The sequence below is a fragment of the Galeopterus variegatus genome, unplaced genomic scaffold, assembly GCF_000696425.1.
Source record: "Galeopterus variegatus unplaced genomic scaffold, G_variegatus-3.0.2 Scaffold971, whole genome shotgun sequence".
Taxonomy (NCBI): Eukaryota; Metazoa; Chordata; class Mammalia; order Dermoptera; family Cynocephalidae; genus Galeopterus; species Galeopterus variegatus.
Window position 1 is genome coordinate 147,083 of NW_007727082.1, and position 24,696 is coordinate 171,778.

At 42.9% G+C, this 24,696-nt stretch overlaps 3 protein-coding genes across 4 annotated transcripts in view; 2 read left to right on the top strand and 1 right to left on the bottom strand.

Moving 5' to 3' along the window:
- Positions 1 to 8,011, top strand: part of LIPH (lipase, member H) — a 37,352-nt gene extending 29,341 nt beyond the window's left edge. For both annotated transcript variants that reach the window (XM_008573915.1, XM_008573916.1), the window contains 4 exons: positions 59 to 154; positions 2,034 to 2,145; positions 5,147 to 5,320; positions 6,500 to 8,011. In XM_008573915.1, coding sequence (XP_008572137.1) covers positions 59 to 154; positions 2,034 to 2,145; positions 5,147 to 5,320; positions 6,500 to 6,587 — 470 coding nt within the window. In that variant the 3' untranslated portion in view covers positions 6,588 to 8,011. The remainder of the gene's footprint in view (positions 1 to 58; positions 155 to 2,033; positions 2,146 to 5,146; positions 5,321 to 6,499) is intronic.
- A 2,421-nt stretch (positions 8,012 to 10,432) lies between these two features.
- Positions 10,433 to 17,498, top strand: TMEM41A (transmembrane protein 41A). The gene is made up of 5 exons (XM_008573917.1): positions 10,433 to 10,626; positions 12,169 to 12,322; positions 13,475 to 13,636; positions 14,006 to 14,144; positions 16,319 to 17,498. Exons 1-5 carry the CDS (start codon positions 10,508 to 10,510, stop codon positions 16,537 to 16,539), a joined length of 795 nt encoding a protein of 264 aa, XP_008572139.1. The 5' UTR covers positions 10,433 to 10,507; the 3' UTR covers positions 16,540 to 17,498.
- A 1,412-nt stretch (positions 17,499 to 18,910) lies between these two features.
- MAP3K13 (mitogen-activated protein kinase kinase kinase 13) overlaps positions 18,911 to 24,696 on the bottom strand; it is a 47,490-nt gene continuing 41,704 nt past the window's right edge. The window contains exon 13 of the mRNA XM_008573918.1: positions 18,911 to 24,525. Within this exon, the coding sequence (XP_008572140.1) occupies positions 24,424 to 24,525 (102 nt within the window). The 3' untranslated portion in view covers positions 18,911 to 24,423. The remainder of the gene's footprint in view (positions 24,526 to 24,696) is intronic.

Genomic DNA, 24,696 nt, shown 5'->3' on the forward strand with positions numbered 1-24,696 from the left:
ATTGCTGTTACATTTATGTAATACATCTAACGTTACACTTTTCCAATTTGTTTTGTAGGCTATTATGCTGATAATTGGAAAGACTATTTAAAGCAGAAAGAGCCTCCAATGACTAAGGCATTCTTTGACACAGCTGAGGAGAAACCATTTTGCCGTGAGTGGTGGATGTGGTTGTTTACTTTTGCCCAAACCTTTTATTTTGGGCATGGCTGAGTCTCAGCTTCCTGGCTACTTCTCAGCAAACGAGAGCCGAGGGCCGTGGTGAAGCATGAACTCGAGCTGGAAGGGTTGAGCTTGAATCCTGATTCTATCACATAATAGCTGTGTGACCTTGGTCAAGTCATTTAACCTCTCGGAGTCTCATTATTCTGATTGGTAAAATAGGGATAACAATATGTATCTCCTGGGTTATTAGGATTAAAATCTCAATAAATCAGAGTTGCTAGCTTTACTGAATGGAATTCTAATCACTAAGATCCTCCAGAAAATTGCTTGATTCCTCAAGAGACATGAAGTTGGGCTAGAAAAAATCAACTGTCAGCCATATCTATGGGTCAGTTCCAGCTCTAAATCAACCACGATGACCTAAAGACATCAAGAGGATGAATATTCCAGATGGGAGCTAAATAGGACAGCAGATGATTAGATGCCCTGGGAAGCAACTAGGATTTGCCTAGGCAGATGTCTGTTTTTCTTGAAATCTCGTACCCCTTTTCACTTTTCTTGGGAGTAACTCTTTCAAAAGAGGTTGCAGATCACTGGGTTTCCCTCTTCCTTTGGAGCCATGTGTGGCAGCCCAGGATTTGACATTTGCTTGGTCTGTATGGGGCAAGCCCCTGAGCAATAATGGGCCATGAAATGCAACTCCAGGGCTGACATTCTTTCATGAGATTATCATCTCCCTGGGCCTCTTTCCCTTTCTCTGCAAGTCTGACCAAGGGATAGCAAATCTGACCTTTTATTTTTGGCGGCTAGCTATATGGGGATCTGAACTCTTGACCTTGGTGTTATCAGCTTCACACTCTAACCAAGTGAGCTAACTCACCGGCTTAAGATAGCGAATCTATCATGTAGGTGATACCCATCTTCCCCAAATATATTTGACATTGGAGAGCAAAGAATGAGGAAGAATAGTTCTCTGAACATATCACGTGTTCTCATTTTTCCAACAGGCATTTATCGGGTGCCTATAAGGTGTTACTGCTGGGATTATAGAGCAATCATCATCCCTTCCTATTTATTGTTGTAGTATATTTTAGTTTCATCTATTTCTTAAAATCCCAAAAGACATTATTTAGGCAATATTTGTAAAGAGGTACCCACGTATTTACCACTTTTCTGGTTATCATTCTTTCTTGCATTTTGTAAATACAGTAAAGTGTGCTGAGTAATGATGGGGGAAGTGCAGAGCATGACAGGAACTCTAGGAAGGGAGAGCTGACTTAGGCCGAGGGTCAGGGAAGGCCTCCTGGAGCAAATGATATTACGCTGAAACCTGAAGGATAGTTCACAAAGTGGGCAGAGTGGGAGTGTCCAGGTGGAAGAAGGCGCAGGAGCAGGAGAGGGCTCGGCAGTGCAGGGACCGCAGGTGGTTTGGCATGACTGAGAAAGAGATGAGGGGGACTGGGTAGGCTGGTGGACATGGCCCAAATTGTGGAAGACCTTGTCAGCCATGGAGGGTCTCCAAGTGGCCGCGCAGTTGGTTTATTCTAAAATGGGCAGGAAATGAAATGAACCAGTCATACTCAGCAGTAGTAGAAGTGGACTTCAGTCAATAAGGTGGGAACACTGATTCCACTGTGATGCCTGCACATGGCGACTGGATACCACTGAACTCTGCTGTCACTCATGCCGTCTTTCCCAAAGAGAAAAGAAGGAATATTAGAAAATTCTGCCCTGGATCTTTGCAGAGAAACTCTAGAGGAAGAGAAAAGGAGACTCAGTTATCAGGAAGGTTGGGATTTTAGGAATCACGCCTGCAGGGGAGCAGTTGAGAGTACCTCTCTCTCACCCTGTTCTCTCCCTGATTGCAGTGTATCATTACTTTGTGGATATTATAACTTGGAACAAGAACATAAGAAGAGGGTCCATTACAATCAAGTTGAGAGACAAAGCTGGAAACACCACGGAATCCAAAATCAACCAGTAAGTTGAGTTGCAATAGTTTGCAGGTTGCTATTTCCCTTTTTCAATCAGAGAAATTAAATCCCAAACACACCTACTTTCTTATTTATAGGTCTGTCCTTTTCCACAAGAGATGTAAGGGGACATTCTGCTAAGCTGCTTCCCCTGGCTCTTGTTCTCCCCAGGCTCTTCACAAACGGCATCAATGCAAGCATTTTCTTTCCTTCTCTCCCTTCCTTCCTTCCTCCCTCCTTTTCTCCCTCTCCCCCCTCCTTTCTCCCTTCCCTTCCTTCCTATCCTTCTTACATCCTTTGACTAAACATTTAATTACAAAAGTCATCCTTGCTTGCTGTGAAGGATTTAACAACAAAGAAATATGCTTACTTAATCATTCCACGTTGTATGCATATATCAAAATACCACATACCCCATAAATGTATACAATTATGATTTGTCAATCAAAACTAATATTCAGGGCCGGCCCGGTGGCGCACTGGAGAGCGCGCTGCCTGGAAGCGCAGAGGCGCTCCCGCCTAGGGTTCGGATCCCATGTGGAGACCAGTTCCCGCTCACTGGCTGAGCGCGGTGTGGGCGCAACACCGAGGGTTGCGATCCCGTTACTGGTCAGTAAAAAAGACAAAAAGGAAAAAAAAAAAAAAACTAATATTCATAAAAAATTTTTTTTAAATGCAATGTAAAAGTACAAGTCCTTTCCCCATCCTGACAATCCTACCCTCAAAGGCAAAAGGCACCCACCTACACAGTTTCTATTTTTTTATGAGCTCATAAATATACACCTATAAACATATATAACATACACACATATGTGTATATAGTGTATATATGCTTCAGAAACCCACAAAATGTAATTTGCAGTAAAAATCAGAAATACCCTAAAAATCCAATAATGGGAAAATGGTTAATTTAAATATTCCCATGTAATAGAATATTATTTATACATTGAAGTTATTTATGAAACATATTAAATGGAATGCCTTAGTACGCTAAGTGAAAAATATAGGATATCAAATTATATAATGTATAAAATTAGCTCAACGATGTAAAAAAAATTTAAAAGAATCATGGTAAAATGCCACATTGCCCTTTGGGTTGTGGGAATATGAGTCCTTTTTTCTAGCTTCTCCATTCTTTTCAATTTTCTAATGGTTGTGTATATATATATATTCTAAGTTTAAAAATAGTTAATTACTACTTTTTTATCTATTACTTTTATTTATTTATTTTTGGTAGCTGGCCAGTATGGGGATCTGAACCTTTAGACCTTGGTGTTGTAAAAGAGATCACCAGAACTTCATCTTGCAAAATTGCAATTCTATATTTATCAAACAGCTCCCTTTCCTCCCCTCTCCCCATCCCTTAGTAAAACACCATTCTGCTTTCTATGAGTTTGACCATGTTAGATATCTCATATAAGTAGAATTATATAGTATTTGTCTTTTTGTGACTGGCTTATTTCACTTAGCATAACATCCCCAAGGTTCATCCATGTTGTAGCACATGACAGGATTTCCTTCATTTTTAATGCTGAATAGTATTCTATTGTATGTGTATACCGTGTTTTATCTATTAGTCTATTGATGGACACTTGGGTTGCTTCCACCTCTTGGCTATTGTGAATGCGCTGCTGTAAACTTGGGTGTGCAGATATCCTTTTGAGACTCTGCTTTCAGTTCTTCCCCTCACCCCCCCTTTTTTTTGGCGGCTGGCCGGCACAGGGGTTGAACCCTGGACCTTGATGTTATTAGCATCATGCTCTAACCAACTGCGCTAACCAGCCAGCCCTTTTTCTCTAATTATTGTTCTTTGCCTTTTTTTTTTTTGATAGACATTTATCCAGGAGTGGGATTGCTAGGTCATATAGTAATTCTAGTGTTAAGTTTTTGAGACACCACCACACTGTTCTCCATAGTGGTTGCACCATTTTGTAATTCTGCGGACAGTACACAAGGTTTCCAGTTTCTTCACACCGTCACCAATACTTGTTATTTTCTGTTATTTCGACAGTAGCCATCCTAATGGGTGTGGGGTGATTCTGTGTCCTTTTAAACATTTCTATCACTCTTTGAAGTACTTCCTTACTTTCTGGCACACAGATTGTTCCAGGATCTCTTTGTATTTTCCCTGCCCCAACCCTGGAACCAACCATTCCTCCAGGGAGCTGTGGTCCTTTTAGTGGAGATGGTATTTAGAAACCAAAATCTGGGCACCTTTCAGATTAGTTTTACTTGTGGTACTTCTGCACTCCACGGGACTTAGACATGATTCCAGTGGGATTGGAGTGACAGACATCTCTTCACATCCACCCCACCCCCAAAGCCAGGATTCATGCCTACAGCAAGCCCACTGTTCCTGAGTCCTCCATGGCCACCTCTCCAAGCTCCTCAGAGGGACAGTGACTGAGCTGAATCTCCCCAGTGATATACTGTAGGCTCAATTTGGGATTCTAACTGTAGAAAGCATCATCCACACACTTGAAAAACAGTATTGGGACCTAGATTTAGCTATTTTAAGGTTCATCTTGAGATGGAGGACTGAAAAAATATGTGCTTATGCACAACTTCTCAATTAGAATCTAGTTTGTCTAAAAATATATATACACATCTAGCAATGCAATTTAATGGAAAGTCCATAATTTTGAACTCAGCCACAGCTGGGTTTGAATCCCTGCAGTGCTATACTTAAGCCCTGTCACCTGGGCAGCTCAAGCTCTGCAGGCATAAGTTTCCCTGTCTGTAAAATAAGAACAGTACTCACCTTGCAGAATGTCTCAGGGGATTGGAGACAGGTGTCAAGAGTCGAGGACACAGTCTGGAGTATAGTAGGTGGTTATTAGCAGCATACCTCCCAAACGTCATTTTAGGGCTGGCAGCTTCACTTATGCAGTCCTTTGGAATCAGCAGGTTTTGTCAACAAAAGTCAGCTAGTGCAGGCTATGGGGTGAAGTGGTCATGTGCTTACCAATGATTTGTAGGCTGCATGTAAAAATATTTCTTCTTTTCAGTGAACCTGCTACATTCCAGAAATATCACCAAGTGAGTCTGCTTGCAAGATTTAATCAAGATCTAGATAAAGTGACAGCAATTTCCTTGGTGTTCTCTACAGGATCTGTAATAGGCCCGAAATACAAACTCAGGATTCTCCGAATGAAGTTAAGGTCCCTTGCCCATCCAGAGAGGTGAGCCGAAGGCAGGGTTTGACAAGCCCATTTTCCAAAGATGTTGTTTGATCCTGTCCAATCTGCTTGGTCTGGTGTTTTAATGGGACTCCATCCTCCACAATGAGGGAAGTGGGGGTTTTCCAAAAACAGTCTTGATTAAAAACAAGTAGCCCAGTAATCCAAGAAAATTATACTGGTGTGAGCTTAAAGATAGATGGCCCAGTAATCCAAGGAAACAATGTTATTATACGCTTAGTTATATAATTCCTCCCTAACCACCCACAGTGCTTACAAGTTGATAATGTGTTGTAGAAAAGAAAGCTTTCTATAATTTGGAAAACTGATAAAGCAGAGCCTAGTATAAAAAAAGGTACAGAAAAATTGGAATATTTTCTTCCATCGACAGTATAAAAGTATTATATCAATGTTAAATTTCTTAAATTTTATAACTGCACTGAAATGTACTTGTTCTTAGGAAATACACACTGAAGTATTAAGGAGTAAATAATCAATTCTCAATTAGTCCAAAAAAATAATACGTATACATGTGTGGAGAAAGAGAGAAAGGGAGAGAGAGGGAAGAGAAAGACTTTTTTTAAAAGTACAAAGCTGTGCAGATATGTATGTTTTATGACAAATGCCACTCTGCCATGTAGTCCTAGCATCTAATCTGTGGACAGAGAGAGACAGGAAATGATGTGAGCAGTTAGTACTTTGTTTATGAATTCCTTTTTCTTGAAGGTTTAGCGTATGCTGAAATATTTAATAATATGAGTTTCTTTTAAGAGAATAGTCTTATATGTTAAAACTGTGGGATTTTTAAACACTTTTTTTCATGATTATCAAAGGAATACATGTTCATTTTAGAAAATCTGAAAGGTACGGAAAGTGTTAGGAAGCAGAAAAATGTCACCTGTAATGTCATTATTCAGAGGCAACCACTGTTAATATTTTGTGTTATTTCTTTTTAAACTTCTTTCTATTGTTGTTTTTTAAACCTAGTTGAAGTTGTGTGGTAAGTAAAATTTCACATCCTGCTCTCTTGTTGTTTTACTTACTTACCATAAGCATTTTCTTATATAATTAGAAATAATTGCTAAATAGTTTTATATCCTAAGGGTATAATACCATTTACTTTCCTAGAGTGTGGTATTTCTGTTATTTTATTGACAAGGATATTTTGTCATGTTTTCCCAGGCCCCAGTTGTGTCGGTATGATCTTGTCCTGATGGAAAACGTTGAAACAGTCTTTGAACCAATTCTTTGCCCAAAGCTGCAGATGTAACTGTTGCCAGGACACGTGGGCACCAGCAATGTCAAGAAAGCTACAACTACAGGCTTTTTAAAGCTTCACATCATCTTTTCCTCAAGACACAAAAAGTACAAAGACGCAAGGTTTTTTTCAGTAGTGCACAGATGTCACATTGCAAAACATCAAACGACCTTGTGATTATAAAACGATCCTGGGGAAGGGAGCCCCTAACTAGGGCAAGTCAGAAATAGCCCAGCTCCCGGCAGCCACTGCTTTGTCTGGCTGCGTCCTGGGGCCTCGTTTGTTCCAACCTGTCGACTCTGCTGCCCATCAGGCTGAGGGTCAAGCGTCTTACAGGGAAGGATGACTGGAGACCTCACTTTGGATTCCCCATTTTCTGTGCCAAATTCCTTCAGTCCCCCTCATGTAGGAGGGAATGAAACTGACCTACCTCAGGCGGCTGTTGTGTGGGTTTGGGAGGCGAGTCTATGAAGGGTGTTTTGAAGTCCTATGGATGCCACATCTGTGAGATGTTTGATAAATGTGAATATGCTTTTATTTAAATTGATATGGCTTATCTAATGTGCAGTAAGAGAGCCTTTCCTTATCAATACCAGCTTCTCTCCTGAGGGCTCTGGAGGGCAAGAAAGCCACACTGCTGGCTTCCTGCCTTCTCTATAGTGGTGCTGGTGCATGGAGGAGGTTGGGCAGGACTGATGGCCCAAGGGCAGCTGCTGGCACTAGATATGGAGTAAGCAGATGAGGGAAGAAGGGCAGAGGAAGCAGCAGGGCAGCCTCACGGCATGGTGACTGGAGCAAAGCAAGAGGCCGCAGAGGAAAAAACAGAGCTTGTTTTTCACCTACAGTGGAGAACGATCACTTTACAAGTAACCCTCATCTTAAGAAATTCTTAAGAAATGTTTATTTTTCATTATTACCAATGTAATCCATGATTATTGAAGGAAATTTAGAAAATACATAGATGCCAAATGAAAAAAAAATACTATCTATAATTGCCCATTAGAGGTAATTAATATTAATGTTTTGGAATGATGCTATGACCTGCTTTGTAAATGTGAATTCAAAGCATAAAACAGTATGCTCTTGGAGCATCTGAAGCCTCCAGTTTGAGAGATTCTTAGGCTTCCCTGGAGGTCGGTGTGATCTGTGAATTTGGAACAACAGCAGCAGCCAAGTCCAGAGGCCTGAAGAGCCAAGGCCTGAGAGGCTGGAACAAAGGAAGGACAACCCGTGGGGCCAGAGGCCCAGTATGAGGGTGTGCATGGACCACACCACAGCGGTGGCCACTGCGAGAAGGTTTCTGGGATTCCTGCATGCCACAGGCCTGGTAACCTGTTCCTCATCCAAGAGATTTCTCTTCTACTGCTTTTTGTGAAAATAGCCCTTGTAAAAAGATGAGTTCTCTACTTCATAAATTATAGAAATCTGTAAATATATTCCTGTGTGGCATATCTTCTTACAGATTTACATATGTATCAAATGCAGAGTCTATTTTGTGTGAGGGGTGACTGAGCATGGAGTGGAATAAGGCTCAGTGACGCTCCTGCCCGCTTGGACAGCTCCCCATCCTTCCTCCTTCATCCCACAGTTCATCAGCAATTGTGGGGAGAGGGACCAGGGTGCTGATAGGCCCTGGTTTCTTTTGAGAGTTTTATTGGTCCTGATTGTGATTAGCACAGTCACTTTTTCACCCTCTTTCCCTTGCCTGGTAAGCAGGGTGTAAACAACAGCAGGAAAGTACCAGGAATAGAACTTCTACTAATTTATAAACTCTTGGGGCCAGTGGGTCTCTCAGCACAGCCCCTGGATCACTGTGGGCCCTGGTTAATTGTGGGATGGGTGGATGGATAAGTGAATGAATAAAGGAAGGGAGGAAGGTTGTTCCCTGGGGCAGAGATGAATTTCAATAAGTTGCATATAACAGTAATCAGGAGATATGAAGGAAGTTACAGACATGGCCACTCTTCTGAAAATCTTTCTCCCAAGGCCTCTGGAACTATTGACTCTGTCTCTTGTTAAATTTGCGTCTCCTTCCTTCTCTTTGTTGGTGTATCTGAATCCCAAATCTAAGACACAATTGAGTGACAGTCTACCCTCTTCCCTCCCTCTTCACCAGTTATCTCCTACTCATCCTTTGGATAATAGCTCAATTGCCACTTGTTCAGGGAGTCTTCTTGGACCTCATTTCCACATATAGGACACTGTACCTGTCCTTCATAGCACTTTTTAAGTTGTATTTCTTTTATGTTTGTGTGACCATTTAATCAGTGTGTTTTCTCCACTAGGCTGTTTCACATGGCAGAGGCCATGTCCCTACGACATAGTCTGAGTTCAGGACATATTTATTAAATGAACACTCTCTATTATCTCCTGAGCCCTATGGAACCATGTTCAGCTGTGCGTAAAGACCCCCTCCACCCTAGCCGTGGCCCATTTTCACAAGGGCACCTAATCTCTGCCTTAGACTTTTCTCCCAGACACTTTTGTTACTACTGTCTCCATTATCTTTGGAGGCCAATTGCATATTTCCCAGTCCCCCTGCAAAAAAGAAAAGTTGGCTTGTTTTTTTTTTTTTTTTAATTATTCCTTATTGCATCTTTCAGGTGGTCCCGACACCATTCCTCAGCAAACTCACCTGTCCTGAAGTCTAGAAGATATTGTCCCCCCAGCCCTCAATTTATAAATTACCCAGTCTCAGGTATTTCTGTTATAGCAACACAAAATGGACTAAAACAAACATATATCTTTTTCATCTTAAAAATGAATCATAGTATATTCTAACACTACCATTTGTTTGTTTGATTTTTATCCTAGCCATCTATCTGATGACTGCACAGACAGATAGATCAGAATATATATGAGGGTACTTCAAAAGTTCATGGAAAAATAGATTTAAAAAATAATATGAATCTTTCCATGAACTTTTTGAATTACCCCTGTGCAATATTAAACATCTAACTCCTGGGCTGCCCAGTTTGAACCCTGTACTGGTTATACACACACACACACACAGCCAAAACAAAACTTGAAAATCCAACTCGTTAGCCTGCCTTTCAATGCTCTCCAGTTTGTCCCCAGTTTCTCCATTTCTCATACACTTTAGGCTTCTCTGAAACCACACTCTGGTTCCTTACGTGGCCCCTGCTCACTGTCTCCTTTTTCTGCTTGCGGAAGTCTTGCTCATCCTTGAACGTAAACTCAAACCCCACCTCCTACATGAATCCACGCAGTGTAAGAACCACTAGTTTTGGACACAGGTTGACTTGGATTCTTTTCCTAGCTCTCTTTCCGGGGATGTCACTTAATCTTTCTGAGACTCAGATTTTTCATCTGTTAAATAAAGACAAAAATGCCTATTTTGCAGGATGGTTTTGAGGATTAGGGAATGGGAATATAGTAGACGCTGAATAAAAAAGCAATTCTGATTATTTCCGTCGTCACTGTTACCGCCCCACCACACTTGATTGGAGCTCCTGATTCTACACTGGCTACATTTACTTTATGTGACAGCAGGTGGTGGACAAGACTGTCTTGACCACTAGACTGTCAGCTCGCTGTGGGCAGGGCTCATGATTCACCCCAGGATTTCCCAGCCCTGGCACAGAGCCGGCACTGTGCCGCTCAATGTCTGCAGATTAAGTGGAGAAAGAGACAGGGATAAACGTAGCAAATAATACACAGACAGACGGAGAGAGGACAGACGCACGAAGAAACTCACTGGATGACAGTTTTTCCCCCGGAGTCTCTGCCGAGGGGCACAGAGGGCGGAGTCCGGGTCTGGAGGCGGGGCCTAAACCGGGGGCGGGGCTGGAAGCGGACCCCGCCCCGGTCCGTCGGCGAACGCGCTCCGCCGTCTCAGTCCGAGCGCCGCGAGGTCCCGGCACTGCAACTAGGCTCCTCGGCGGTCCAGCGGGCCGGGGTGCGGCGCCGTCATGCGCCCGCTGTTCTGGCTCCTGCTAGTCTTCGCCGGCTGCACCGTCGCCCTGTACTTGCTGTCGACGCGACTGCCCCGCGGGACGCGACTGGGCTCCGCGGAGGAGGCCGGAGGCAGGTGTGTGGCGAGGGTGGTGGGGATCGATGTTCGGGTCAGAGGGAGGGAGCCAGGTCCGACGGCGGGGGCTGAGAATCCGGGTGTGGGTTCCCGGATCGGAGGCATCGGGGGTCGGGCTTTGAGGTTCAGTTCCGGAACTGGAGATCAGGGTCTAGTATCCCGGCCCGCGCCTGCACGGTCTCGGACAGGCTGGATGAATGGGATCCCGGGCCTGGCCTTAGCTGGGACTTGTGCACTGCGGCTTGCTCGGGGTGTGCTGTCGCCGCGCGCCGCGGGGCCTTTGGGATCGTGATTTGAGGAGGAAAACTCGGCGCTTTATTTTTGGGAACCTCTGTTCGCGCGGTGGCATCGCCTTGCCAGTGCCAGCCCTGAGCCCTATTCTAGCCAACCCCCAGACCCCTTCACGTCTGCTCTCAACCCCCCGACCTCCTTCTCACTTCACCTCACCCCACTTCCGTCAGACCTGCCCTTGAGACTTTAAGACATTAAATCTTCAGAGGAATTGTTGCACGGATAACTTTAAATGATTGGGTCTGCCCCCCTTAATGGCTGTCTCTCCTTTCCCCTTCTAATGAAGGGGTGGGCGAGGCAGGAGGCCGTACCTACCTGCCGGTTTTTGTGAGTACTGCGTACTATGTACAAATTGCGTGCAAATGTGCCTTGCACAGCACTGCGTTGTCAAGGGGTTTGCTGGCATTTGAATATTAGGTAAACTTTTTAGTTACCATATTCTTTCGCTCTAGCTGAGAAGGCTGTGCTGTGGATGTGAGACATACTAAGAGAAGCACTCTCACGAGAACTAGGAGGGTTTGCTTATAATTGCTCATTGACGGTTTCAAGGACTGTTCAGATGGCACAGGCAAAGTAGCCTTTGCACGGTAAACCTTGGACAGGATTCAGAGTGCACGGAGGACCAGATTAAGAGCAGGATGAAAAACTGAAAGAGTTGGTTTCAAGCCTGACATATTATCAAGAAAGTTAAGTTAATGGTGTTGGAATAGATACGCTTTTCCAGAGAATCTTTAAGTGGCTTGTTAGTGAATGATAAAACAGTCGTTCTACCTAGTACCTCAGGAGCAGAGTGAAGTCTGAATTGTTCTTGGCTTGTGGCGGAGGAGGTGTACTTGAAAGAAAAGCGATTTAGGACGTTTAGTACTTGCCAGGAAATGAATCCATTTGCCTCTTAAAAATAGCTCATACGATCTGAGAGCTGAAGGGGAACTTAGTGATTATCCAACCCAAACCTCTCATTTTTTATGTAAAGAAACGAAGGTTCAGGTGCTAGCCCAAGGTCACACAACTGGAAATTAGCAGGGTTGGGTCTCAGGTCTCTTGCTTCCAAACCAAGACTCTTCTGTCTGCCTCTGCTGTGTTGTATTGTGTCACCTGTCATCTTGGTCTCACGTTCTGTGTGTGTTTCCAGCAGACCAGATGTTGGGCATATTTATAAACCTACTTTGGAAAGAATACGTATCGAGTGACTTTCTTAGGCACTAGGCTGATCTGTACTTATGTTTTCCGTCTGCTTTTCGAAATCCTCAGGTCACTGTGGTTCCCATCAGACCTGGCAGAGCTGCGGGAGCTCTCTGAGGTCCTTCAAGAGTACCGGAAGGAGCACCAATCCTACGTGTTACTGCTCTTCTGCAGCGCCTACCTCTACAAACAGGGCTTTGCCATCCCTGGCTCCAGCTTCCTGGTCAGTGTTCTGCCCTCCTTCCAAGCCTGTTTTCTTATCTGTAAAATGTGGATACTCCTCCGTAATCCCCTAGGATTGTCGCGTGGGAGGATTAAGTGAAACAGTAGATGTAGTAGGGCTGGCATACAGTGGCCCTCAGCACTTACTGAATGATTGAGTGACAGAGCAGGAAACCCCTGAAGCTTCCTTTTGTCCTGCTTCTCTCTCCTACCCCAGCATCTTTCCTCTACTCCAGGCTTAGGCTGGTGTCTTTCTTAGAAACTGGAAGAAAAACATGTCCAAGAGAGGCAGGAGAGGTATGTGGTGCTCGAGGTCAGGGGCTGACTCCTTGGGACTGCCCCTGTATCTGTCTTCCCTCTTGAGCTGATCCCTGTTCAGGGTAGAGAGCCAGCTGCTACTCAGTGGAAGGTTCCACATCCAGATTTGGGGTGATTCTTGGTTCTGCCTGGTGTAATTGTGGGCAAGATACTTAATTTCTCACCTGTTGGGTGGGGTCAGGATAGCATATGTCACAGGGGTGTAGTGAGGATTACAAGACTTATAGTTCAGCAGATACCCACTTTCTCACTTTCAAGGCCCCCTTTTACTTTCTTTCCTAGATCACATGTTTTGGCAGCATGATGTCTACCAGCCAAACTGCATTTAGGAAGTACTGGTTCGTTTTTCCATTTTTGTTAAACTAAGTGTTAGCTAGCAGTCTGGTCAACATGGAACCCCCCGTTTTAGCATACTACATAGATGTAATTGCAGCAAAAAGCAAAGAAACAAGAAATCTTATACAACATGTGGGCTTACTGAGGGAAAACTCATGGTTTGTGTTCATCCTTTGAAATAGTGAAAATAACTACCTTCTTGGAGCCCCAGTGACCGCAGGACCTACCACATCCCATGCAGTGGTCTGTGTGCTGTATACATGTTATCCCATTTAAATCTCTCCTTCCCTCTAAGGCTTTAATCCTTATCACTTACAAGTAAAGAGACTGAGGCCAGGCTTGTAGTTCCCAGCCTTTTCATCACTTTTTTAAAAGGGGATTTAGGTTTTGGCCTGGAAAACCACTGAAGGAGGAGGGAACCTATGACCGTCAGTCTCCAGGACGAGGTGACTGGTAGCTGCCATATGTTCTCCAGGCTGAGGGTTTATTTTCTTTTCAGAATGTTTTAGCCGGTGCTTTGTTTGGGCCATGGCTGGGGCTTCTGCTGTGCTGTGTGTTGACTTCGGTGGGCGCCACATGCTGCTACCTGCTCTCTAGTATTTTTGGCAAACAGCTGGTTGTCTCCTACTTTCCTGATAAAGTGGCCCTAATGCAGAGGAAGGTAAGGGGAGGGCCCGCAGAGAGTCACCTCATGGTTCTGACGGGAGTGAGGAGCAGGGATTCCCCACAGGGCTCCCCCACCCTGTCTTGGGAGGTCCCAGGGTTCTTTTGATGTCTTCAAGAGGCGCAGATCTGGGATCAAATCGCAGCTCCATTTTTACCAGCTCTGTGACTTTGAGCGAGTTCATGACCTCTGATACTCAGGTACTTCAGTTTTTAAAATGAGGAAAACAGTCTGTACCCTGGAGGGTGGTTGGAAGAGTTGGGAACAGAATATGTAAAGTGTCTAGAATAGTGTCTGGCACCAGCAGGTTTTCAATACCTGGAGACCCTTTCTGCTTCTTAATGGCCTTGTCCTCTTTGGCTACAGGTGGAGGAGAACAGAAACAGCTTGTTTTTTTTCTTACTGTTTTTGAGACTTTTCCCCATGACACCAAACTGGTTCTTGAACCTCTCGGCCCCGATTCTGAACATCCCCATTGTGCAGTTCTTCTTCTCAGTTCTTATCGGTAAGATGCTGGTGGGGTACACGTGAGTCTTCAGTGCTGTCATGTTGGGGAACTGCCCTGGGTTACCAGCCACACTGGCATGTGCCTGCCTCTGTGGACACAGGCTCTTAAAGAGCAGCTTCAGACCTTATGACCTAGAGTAATTGTTCCTGATTTCACATCTACTTGGGCTTGAACATGAAAACCCATAAAAATACTTTTGGAATAAGTAGGGATTGTTCATTCTACAACTGTTACATAGTGGATGTTGTGAGCCAAGCACTGTGCTAGGCACTGGGATTAGAAGAGCTAATTTGTGTGAAGCACACGACTTGGTAAATGCTCAGTAAATGCTAGCAGGAAGCACAGGGTTGGAGGGAGGGTATGTGGCCATAAGTTTTGGGTGAAGGCAAAAGAAAGGAGAAGAGCAAGGGACTTCCTGTCTAGCTTTGGCCCCTGCTTTGATGAAGCTGTGCCTTAGGAAGAGCTGGCATCGATAAGACTCCTTAACTTTTGACAATTGCACGACCTTCAGCAGGGAGCTTACCCTCAATGGACTGTCTGGCCAGATGAGAGGCTGGGACTAGAGCAGTGTTTCTCAGAGTTGGGCCTTGGACAGAATGGTAAATGCTAACATCCTGTAAAATCAGTGACTATTACTTTCTCCATGCTGGAAGTAAACCACCCTTTTTAAGCCTAAGTTAAAAATCACCTTCTCTTAAACCTTCCTTAGAGTGTGGAGGGGAAGATATTCAGGGCTTTTAGGTAAAACATAACAAATCTGTAGTTGAGCAGCTGCTATTGATAGGGAATGCCAGAGCAAAACTGAGATCTGTATTAGTCCGGTTCTGTTGCTTATAACAAAATACACAGAACTGGGTGATTTGTAAAGAAAACAAAATTTATTGCTTACAGTTTCTGAGGCTGGGAAGTCCAAAGTCCAGGGAACACAGCTGGTGAAGGCCTTGGTGGTGACAACAGTGAGAGCAGGGCATCACATTGCAAAAATGGTGGAAGCAGAGAGAGCAGAGACAGACAGACACACTCTTCATGCTCCCTCTTTGAAGCCCTCCAGACCACGCCCATGTCCACCATTTTTAATCCATTCACTACGGCATGGTCCTATAATCTAATCACCTCTTCAAGGGCCCACCTTCAATTACCATAATAGGATTTCCCACACTCTTAACAGTCACAGTAAGGGCCAAGTTTCTAATATATAAAACTTGGGGGACACAATTCAAGCTTCAGTGAGTTTTTGGGGGACTCCAAAACTCACTGCATTCAATCCACTACAAGATCTTAAATCAGAGTGAAATCTACCACAGCCAATTCTGGTCATATCAGCTTTCAGACAAAGTGCCTCAGCACCTCGGCTAATAGGGGTTAATAGCTTGTAATTACATAGGTGGCATGAGGCTGGAGAAGGCTCTGGAGACCAGGGTTCCTGTCCCCAGTCTGCAAGCCATGTGACCTTGAGAGGACTAGGGTCTTCATCTCCTATATATTTCCTCTACTATGGAAGAATGGATTATCAGAAGGTCCCAAACCAATCAGAATCTTGGGGGTGGAGATGGGGACAGTCTTTTAAAATACAGGTTCCTGGGTTCTTGCCCAGAACCAAGTAATCAGAATCTCTGGGGTGGAGCCCGGGAATGTGTTTCAACTTCACCAGGCGATTATCATACAACCAGCCTGTCCAGCCATCTTTTGGGATCCAGTGTAGTACTTCTTTTAAGAAACTGTTTTTTAAAAATCTTATGCATACTGTAAATCTCATAATCATGGTGCTTCTTTCACTATTTTTTGGCTGTTGGACACTCACCACCTTTAGCAAATGGGTGAACATTACACGTTTTTGTACCAGTGCTTCCCAACCTACTTTATTCCTCTGCATTCCTTTTGTCTTTCCTAATTTAAAATTTTTATCTCATTGTAGTGTATATATATTTGTGTAAACCATTTCAAGTTCATTTGTTGAACAAGTCAGGTGTGCATGGGAAGTAAGGAAAGGAGGAAAGAGTGGGAAAGGAGGAAAGAAGGGAAAGAGGTGATATGTTTAAGGGTCGGGAATCAGGAAAAAAAAAACTGGAGACTGCAGTCGCTGTTCTGAATTCCTGTTGACATTTCTGAAATGTTATTTTCTTAATTTTCCTGCCCCCAGTAACAGGCTCTTTTCTCTTTTGTTCTTCCAGGTTTGATCCCATACAATTTCATCTGTGTGCAGACAGGCTCCATCCTGTCAACCCTCACCTCTCTGGATGCTCTTTTCTCCTGGGAAACTGTCTTAAAGCTATTGGCCATTGCTCTGGTGGCCTTAGTTCCTGGAACCCTCATTAAAATATTTAGCCAGAAACACCTGCAACTGGACAAAACAAGCAGTGCCAATCATATAAATAGTAGGAAAGTCACGTGATCTGAATTTTCTGTTTGTCCCTGAAATGAGTGTGGTCCTCTAAATCCCTGCATTGTTTTTAAATTACCCTCAAGAGGTGATTTGGACACTCTATTCATCTGGGTGTGCAATGTCTTGTCATAAAGGACACTCTGTGCTCTAGAAGATGAATCATATCAGATTTTCAAACCAGCCCTGGTTTAGCAGGACTCTCTGCAAAATGGATGGCCTCCTAGAAAATCCTGTTTATATTTTATTGAATAACAAGGAACTCTGGATAGTCTGTTGTATTTATCTCTTGCCAGCCCCTGAGCTGCCTTGGGAGAAGGTGCTGATTGTCCTTGTCCAGAGTGCCTCTTGCAAAGTGATAGGCTATTGTGACAGGTGTTCTCCTGTTAAGTCCCTGTGGATGTTATTAGTATCAATGTTATGACATGTGAACTCACACCACTGACATCACTCTTCACCTTGTTAGTCTCTTAAAGAGTGTTCCTTCCAGACCTTTTTGCTGATGATCTACCTCTTCCATAAGTCAAGGGAAACAAACTGACAAACTGCTTAGGACTTCCATTGTGCTCATATGCACAGTAATTTCTGTGATGCTCTTGTGTTCAGACTCTGATGTTACCATGTATGTCAAATCTCCTTATGGTTGCATGTCCTGACAATTAAGCTGATCGCAAACAGACTATTAAATATGAATGGTACAAACTGTATGGTATGGATACATTCTGGAATTTCTCAGGAAATTGGACAGGGCAGGACCCTTGATTCACCTGAATCAAATGACCATCTATACATTTTATAACCTGTCCTTTCTGCATGGGAATCCTTTCTATATCCTGCTAGGAGAGTGGATTCAGTACACTAGGCTATCATCCAGTGTACCCTCTGAATGTTTTTCATTTTGTCATTTGCCGAGAATAACTGAGAAATAGTTGTATGTTATCTTTTAATTCAAAGAGGAAAACCTGGTCTGATTACTTTGTTGTTTTGTATCTTAATCATCTAAAGCTATCATTGCTTCCCACAGCTGTAGTATTGAATTGGCTTGTTTTGTCCAATTGAGTTATTGCTGCCAAGGTCAGAAGGACCTTGGCACCTAAAGTGACCAACTCTGTGATCCCATATTCTACAAGAGTAACTCATTACTCCCCAGAACTGTTGCTCTTGGGCATCATCTGCTAGGTTTTTTATTTGGCTTCACCAAAAATCTTGCCAAGGCTTTAATCTAGGTCTCTTGCTCTAAATGAATTCTTGGAAATACTTGTGTTCCATACGAAGAATGATTTCCAAGTGGTATTTTTTGGACATAGTATGATCCTTTCACACCAAGGATTTCATTTTTTAAAGTGTTTCTTTATTTTATTTTATTTTTTAAATTAATTTATTTTTTTCTTCCTTTTTTTTTTTGTCTTTTTTCCTGACCGGTAACGGGATCACAACCCTCGGTGTCGCGCCCGTACCGCGACTGGCAACGGGATCGCAACCCTCAGTGTTGCGCCCGCACCGCGCTCAGCCAGTGAGCGGGGACCGGTCTCCACATGGGATCCGAACCCTTGGCAGGAGCGCCGCCACGCTCCCAAGCGGCGCACTCTCCAATGCGCCACCGGGCCGGCCCAAAGTGTGTTTCTTTAAAAGAAGCCTTGATAATGAATGGGGATAAAGAGGCGGCAGACTAGATTTTGAAGTCAGAGGCTCTTAGTGTTCTGGAGTAGGGGGAGGAAAAGAGAAACACGGAAGGTTTCCACACTACTGTATTGCAAATGTGAGTGAGCCCCTTTTCAGGATCCTTGTATTTGTGCCCCTCCTCCCCCATGATTTTGCAACAGGGTGCCTTATCAGTTGTGGGTTTACAGGTAAAGCAGTTTCCCAAATAAATGGATATAAATGTTCTGTGTGGTGCTTGTTTGTACATGTTGCTAACTTTCAACTGCCCTTGCCAATGGGAATCAGGATTGGCTGAAAATTAGACAATCCAAAATGGTGTTTTAGCTTTCCACTCACAGTAGGCTTCTTACCAAAATCACCTCAGATTTTCATTTTCCTCTTTTTCCTCTCTATGCTCACTTTATACTGGGGTCACTAATAACAGAAACAGCTACTGTTGGGCAGCAGGAGAGCATATGGGAGAAGCAGAGTGCCTGCCTAGCTTCTCCGGGATACACAAGAAGAGACTACCAAAAGAAAGTGATGGTCGTCTCTTTGCTTTTGTAGTTGTCTGAAATGCATGAGTCACAGAAACCCGCTTTCCCCATCACCCATTTCTCCTGGCTGAAGGAAACCCAGCCATGTAAAGTCTTCCTTTCCCTAAAGTTCTGACAAATGCTGAGACTTGTTAAAGCAGCTCTCAGGGCACAAACTGTACCTTTAGGAAAAGACAGGACCAGAAAACAGTGAAACACACTTTTTGTTTAATTCCATGCATTTGTTTGCTTTGATAGTCTTTCTTGTTCCCATCACTGTTAATACAAAGAGGGAGCCAGCACCGGAAAACACAGGGAGCAGGGGAACCAACAGTGTGGGAGACCACGGGGGAAACACAGGAGGGAGTTCACTGTGGGATTTAACCACAAATTCATGTGCTCCAAATTGATAGGGACTCAAATTATTGTAATAAAGAAAGAGGGTCTTCCCACTTCCAGAATCTGGAAAGTGGTCACTCTAGATATGGAGAGCCACTGGGGTGACAGGGTCAATATGGGACATCCTAATAGCTTGCACATTCTGGCCGGAGTTCCCTCTGGCCCACAACAGCTGGAGGACCCTGTCCACCTGGTCCCTGGACAGCAAGCAGATGGGCCAGGAGCCGGTGATCCCCTGAGCGCTGTGAAGTGGTTCTGGAGAACAGGCTTAAGATTTTGCTGGAAGCTTCCTCACAGTGCTTCCTTGCCACCTGCTTCGGGTTTGGCAATGTATGAAACCCTGCCATCATGCCCTGGCCACATGGCAGTTAACGAAAGCCTTAACCCAATTCCTTTGAGGTAACCGTGTTTCTCGGAGCAGTGATTTCAGAGCTCTCCCTCTTTTGCCACCCATTCCTGAGAAATGCTCCAAGTTCCTCAAGGTCCCTCCATTTAACAGCCTAGTTCATTACAATTTGAACAGGTGTTTGCAGTATCAGTTGTAACATGCAAACAAGCAGACTCATATGATTCTAACATGCCAGTCTGTGAGGTTGTTGACACTGGTGGTGTGAGGATACCAGGGCATTTGTCCTATGGAATCAGCAAAGAAGAAAAATCTTGCTGCCTGGAAAGGCACTAAATTCATACTGAAAGTACAAGTCAAAGTCTTGAAAAGAATGTCACATTGTTTTGGTACATTTTTCTCACAGAGTCTAAGGAGGAAGCAAGTAACTGGGACTTACGTTAATTTTCTGTTTATAGAAGGTGAGGGAGGAACATGCTCATTGAACACAATTAAATGATGGAAATGAAGAGACTTTTTGGAATTTGATCTATCAATGATTAGTGATTATTCAATTGGAATTGTAGTCCAAAAGGGCTGTGGGTAGAGGCAAAAGGCCTTTTCCCTGTCATTGGTACTGCACCTGACAGCCTTAGGAGGGATCCATAAGGAGAACACTAGTGCGATCCTGTCATTCTCCTGTCAGGGCTAACTCAAGATTCAAAACCACTTTAAGTAAATTATGAGTTTAGGGTTGGGATGACAAACGGATTTCCCTGTGCACACCAATTCCAATCAAGTGGTAGTCATTGCTCCAAGTGCTGTGTTGTGAGAGGTTCTGAGGCTGTAGGCTCAGTAGGAAAGAGTATGATGTTCAATAAATAATGTTGGTCTTGGGTGTCTAGGATGGCGGTGGTAGATGGTGGTATGTGGTGGTATTTTGATTTCTGGCTCAGTGGAAAACAGAAAATACAGCACACTGTACTATGAACCAGGGCAGGAATTCCTTGGATTCCCAATATTATGTCCTCTTCTGGAGAATTCAGTTGCAGGAAGTTCGAGTAGGAATGTTTTAAGAAAAGGAAAAAAAACTGAGACATAAGGGCATGGGGGGAGAAAAAGAGTAAATCATCTGATCCATAAGGATGAATTCACACTGGAAGGATGTCAGTGTTCCACAGTGGTGGAGGGCATTTAAACTAGCCTGGGTTGGTACCAGGAAAATCTAAAACCATCACATCTATTACTTATGGTAGGATAGGGGAATAATTTAGCACAATGAGGCCCTGAAATAGATGTCCAGTACTTACTAAATCCTGCTTAAAATGTCCTTAATTCTAGAAGGATGGATTTGTTGATACTACAGCTTTTAAATACCTGAACTTCCAGTAGGCCATGCTAATCATCCTACAACAGAGCCACCACCTTCACCTTCGAGTAGGAGCTCCCCACAATCTTGCAAGCAGGTCTAAACTTTAGTGGTGATAAGGTTCATTATAATTTCAAAGTAGATAAGAGGAATTGTTATTCAGAGGACATGATTTAGAAATAGATGGAAATCAGACCCAAATGCTCATCTGCAACACAAATTAAAACTCATCTTGCAGTCTGTCAAAAACAGATGCTAAATGAATGTGAACACTCATCCCAAGGGGGTTAAACCTTCGATCAGTGATGAAGCTTGAAATCACAGTCCTGTGAGGTTCCTTGAAGCACTACTGGAGCTGTCAGGACTGAAGAATTAGCTCTCAAGTACCCTGGGCTCTTGATTCAACACTCTTCAGATGACTATGGAGCTGTTCTCAAAGAACACATCAATTCAAGATTTTCCTGGTTATCACAAGGCAGGCAGTGAAGGACGAGGCTGGGACAGAGAAAATATTTCCCTTTTTAAGCTTGACTGAGGATGCAGTTCTCTGAAATCTCTAGTCAATTCTCCTAAAAAAATGTGTTCAATGTGGACTTATTCAACTCTTGGCAATACAGTGAATGACAGACGATTCAACACTATCTACTATTCTAACATAACAGTTAATCCAGATAAGATGGCACTAGCATAACAGATAATCAAGATGGGAATTCAACAAACTGATCAAAATGATGAGGTATCAGGGGTGGGTTTCCTAGGAAGACCATTACTGAAAGGTATAAGAGAGAAGTTGCCCCTCATGTTTCTCTGGTGCTACTACAGGTGGGCAAGAACTGAACAAACGGAAGTGTCAAGGTTTTATGTTTAACAGAAAGAGGACACAGGGCTGTAGAATCTCCATTCCAAGGAGTAATGAATCAGAGATTCACAATACAGTGTGATCTGAAATCATAGGATGGAAAATATGGCCCTTCAGGGTAATTTTCTAGTTCTATGATCCTTTAAGTTACTAGGCCTCCCTCTTTATTTATGTTATGGGATGACATCACAATTAGGCATTTTATGTCATGTCCTATATATATATTTTCTTTCTTTTTTTAGTCTCCCTGTTACTCCCAACTAGGAGAAAAAAGGTTAGATTTGTGGGATCTGCCAGGAAAAAGACTACAAACTATGCCGCCAATTTTTGAAATGAATCCACGAGCCCCGCGCAGAAACTCTCTAAGTCTTGTTCTTCTCAGGGCATTAAATAATTCTCTTTTTGCTTCTAATATAGTCCCATGACTTTATTTCTTAAGAAACTTGAGAAAGTTTACAGCTTTTGAACTATTTGTCCATCTACTCCGTCATCTGCCCACCCAGAAGGTTTCTTGATCAAGTCAAAAACACATTGTATTCTTTGGGCTTCAGGGCAGAACACACATCCTCAGATGACTGTTGTTGTACATAGAAAATGAGGGAATACAACTAAGATGAATACCAGAGATCTCCCAAATGCAGTTCCATTTTCATTCCTTCATTAAAATCATAAAAATCCATAATAATTCATGGTTAGCAATAGACACAATCACTGTGCTACACTGTAAACCATACCTTCTGATCGACAGAAAATGAGAATGATAATATTATAAAATAAAATAACAATGATAAAAATGCTATAACTTAAGATCTTTCATGTAGTCCAGCTACAGAATTTATACAAAATGGAATAATTTAACGCAAACAATACTGTTCTCTATATGTTAAATATCTTCCTTCATCCTACCTAAAGAGCTATAAATTATAGACAACAAATTTTAAATAAAAGCTTGAACATAAAGTGTAAACAAATGGAGGGATCAAACAAGCAAAAGGAACTGCTCTAAATTCCCTCCTATTTTTCCTTTTTGGCTGATGCATCAGTGAAACCCAGAGGAGGGGCAACATTTTCATCTGCATTGGAAATGGTTTAATACCTGTATGTGCAAGTCTTTCCTATCGTCCAACATGATGCAACGTCAGAGAGTCTAGCAAGTCTAGAGAGGTTTTTTGACAGTAACTTATCATGGAGATGGAGACAGGTCAACATCTGTTTGTATATAAAATTCTAGATAAAATTTTCCTTAAAGCCAAGGCACCAAGAAGTACCTTGGGATGCTTTTCAGAGCCCATGACTCTGGAGATAGGAAGGACCTCATGCTTTCTGACAATGTAAAATCTTCTCAATCCTTGCTCAGCATCAGTTGTTTTTCCTACAAATTTCCAAATCCAGTTATTCAAAACTACATTGATTCATGGGAAAGTAAAATACATTTTACAAGTAGCACTTAACAAAAATGCTACCGTGGTCAGAGAGGAGTTGCCTTTTGCAAGCTGCTCATTTTGCCTTTATTCTGACGGTAGTAGCCATCACTAAGATTTCCAGGATAGAATGAGTTAATGAATGAAAACAAGGAGAAGGTTTAGGACTAGACATTGGACAGACACACACATATCTTAGCTGCCTTCAAGGACTGTTCTCCTGTTTGAATCATATGACGGTAGCAGACAAGTAACCTCACCCAGAGAGGGGTGACTCCTTCTCAACATAGCTGAACTGAACCACCCTGAGAATGGACTTTTACAAATTCCACATTCACTTTTCTAACACTGTTGTAGATGTCTGTCTTCTCTTATTCTTATTCTCCTCCTCAGCACCTCCTCTCCCACCCCTTTTTTCCTAAAGGAAGTGGTCAACAGGTAGAAAGGAAATAAGCTAGAAGAAAATGGCACTTGAGTCTGAAAGATCAACGCCCTGGTTAACGTAACATATTGGTCAAAGTAATGACAATGACAGCATTAAAAAGAGAAGTATTTGCGAAGGACAAGGTTTGATACTATATGTAAGCCTCACTACCAAATGCTGCTTAAAATTTAATAAATGAAATCAGCTTCCACATATATAGTTTTTCTGTTTGTTTTTCCTCCTAGAGGAAGCACATGCCCTCAAAGACCTTGGGTGCAAGTGTCTGGTCACCAAAATTCTCTGGGTCATTTCCATCACCCACCTGGACAAGCTGGTTAAGCATAATGTGGTCTGGAATTGCTTTTATTTTGCTGTTCTTTATGTTCTAAAATGCTCAGTGTGTTGTCTGGCTCTTCTTCAGTAGCTTATGGCCAAAAGACCTGGTCCCTTGTTCAAGCAGCAGTAATACCTCCCGACCCCACAAATTCCCAAGGATGTTGCTCCTACGTTCCACTTCTTTCTTTCTTTTCTTTCCTTTCTCTCTCTCTCTCTCTTTTTTTTTTTGCAAGAAATTATTGTGTCTTTCTCTATATCATATATAGTTCACTCTTTACAGTACAAAGTGTTAAAATGTCAAACAAAAATAAATATCAATGTTACAGTAGCTAGAATATTCAATAAAATAGATCCCTGCCATTCTTGATTGAAATGTTCAGTGAGACTTAAATTCATTTGGATATTTTTTTCCAGAGATTTGCGAAGTCTCATGTTCCTGTTATTGCAGCTCATTTCTAGGGGTAGGAAAGATGGGGCAGCTCTCTTCCCAGAAAAAAAAGCAGGGAGAGAGTGGAAAGAGTCTGGGTGTGGGGTATATTTGAAATGCCAGTATAGTTATGAGATCTTCAGGATGGGTATTCCTTCATTACCAAGTAGCAGAGCTGTACTGTTTATTGGTCCTAACTGTGGCATCAGAACACTCCCCATCTGAAGAGTCACAGTCCGATTCTTCAAACTGCATAGGGTTCTGCGAAGTCAAGACAAAATAAAACCTTAGTTCATTTCTATAATAACTCAGTAAACATATATTGAACACCTACCACACGACAGGCACTGTGCTGGGTAAGGGGGCTGCAAAGACAAATGAAAGCAGGTCCTGTTCTTGTGGGGCTATTGAAGAAAGAAGACATGTAATGCT

Coding starts and splice junctions, on each gene's coding strand:
- TMEM41A (XM_008573917.1), top strand. CDS start 10,508: ATGCGCCCGCTGTTCTGGCTCCTGCTAGTCTTCGCCGGCTGCACCGTC. Junction 12,323..13,474: donor TCCCTGGCTCCAGCTTCCTG/GTCAGTGTTCTG, acceptor TTTTCTTTTCAG/AATGTTTTAGCCGGTGCTTT. Junction 13,637..14,005: donor TGGCCCTAATGCAGAGGAAG/GTAAGGGGAGGG, acceptor CTTTGGCTACAG/GTGGAGGAGAACAGAAACAG.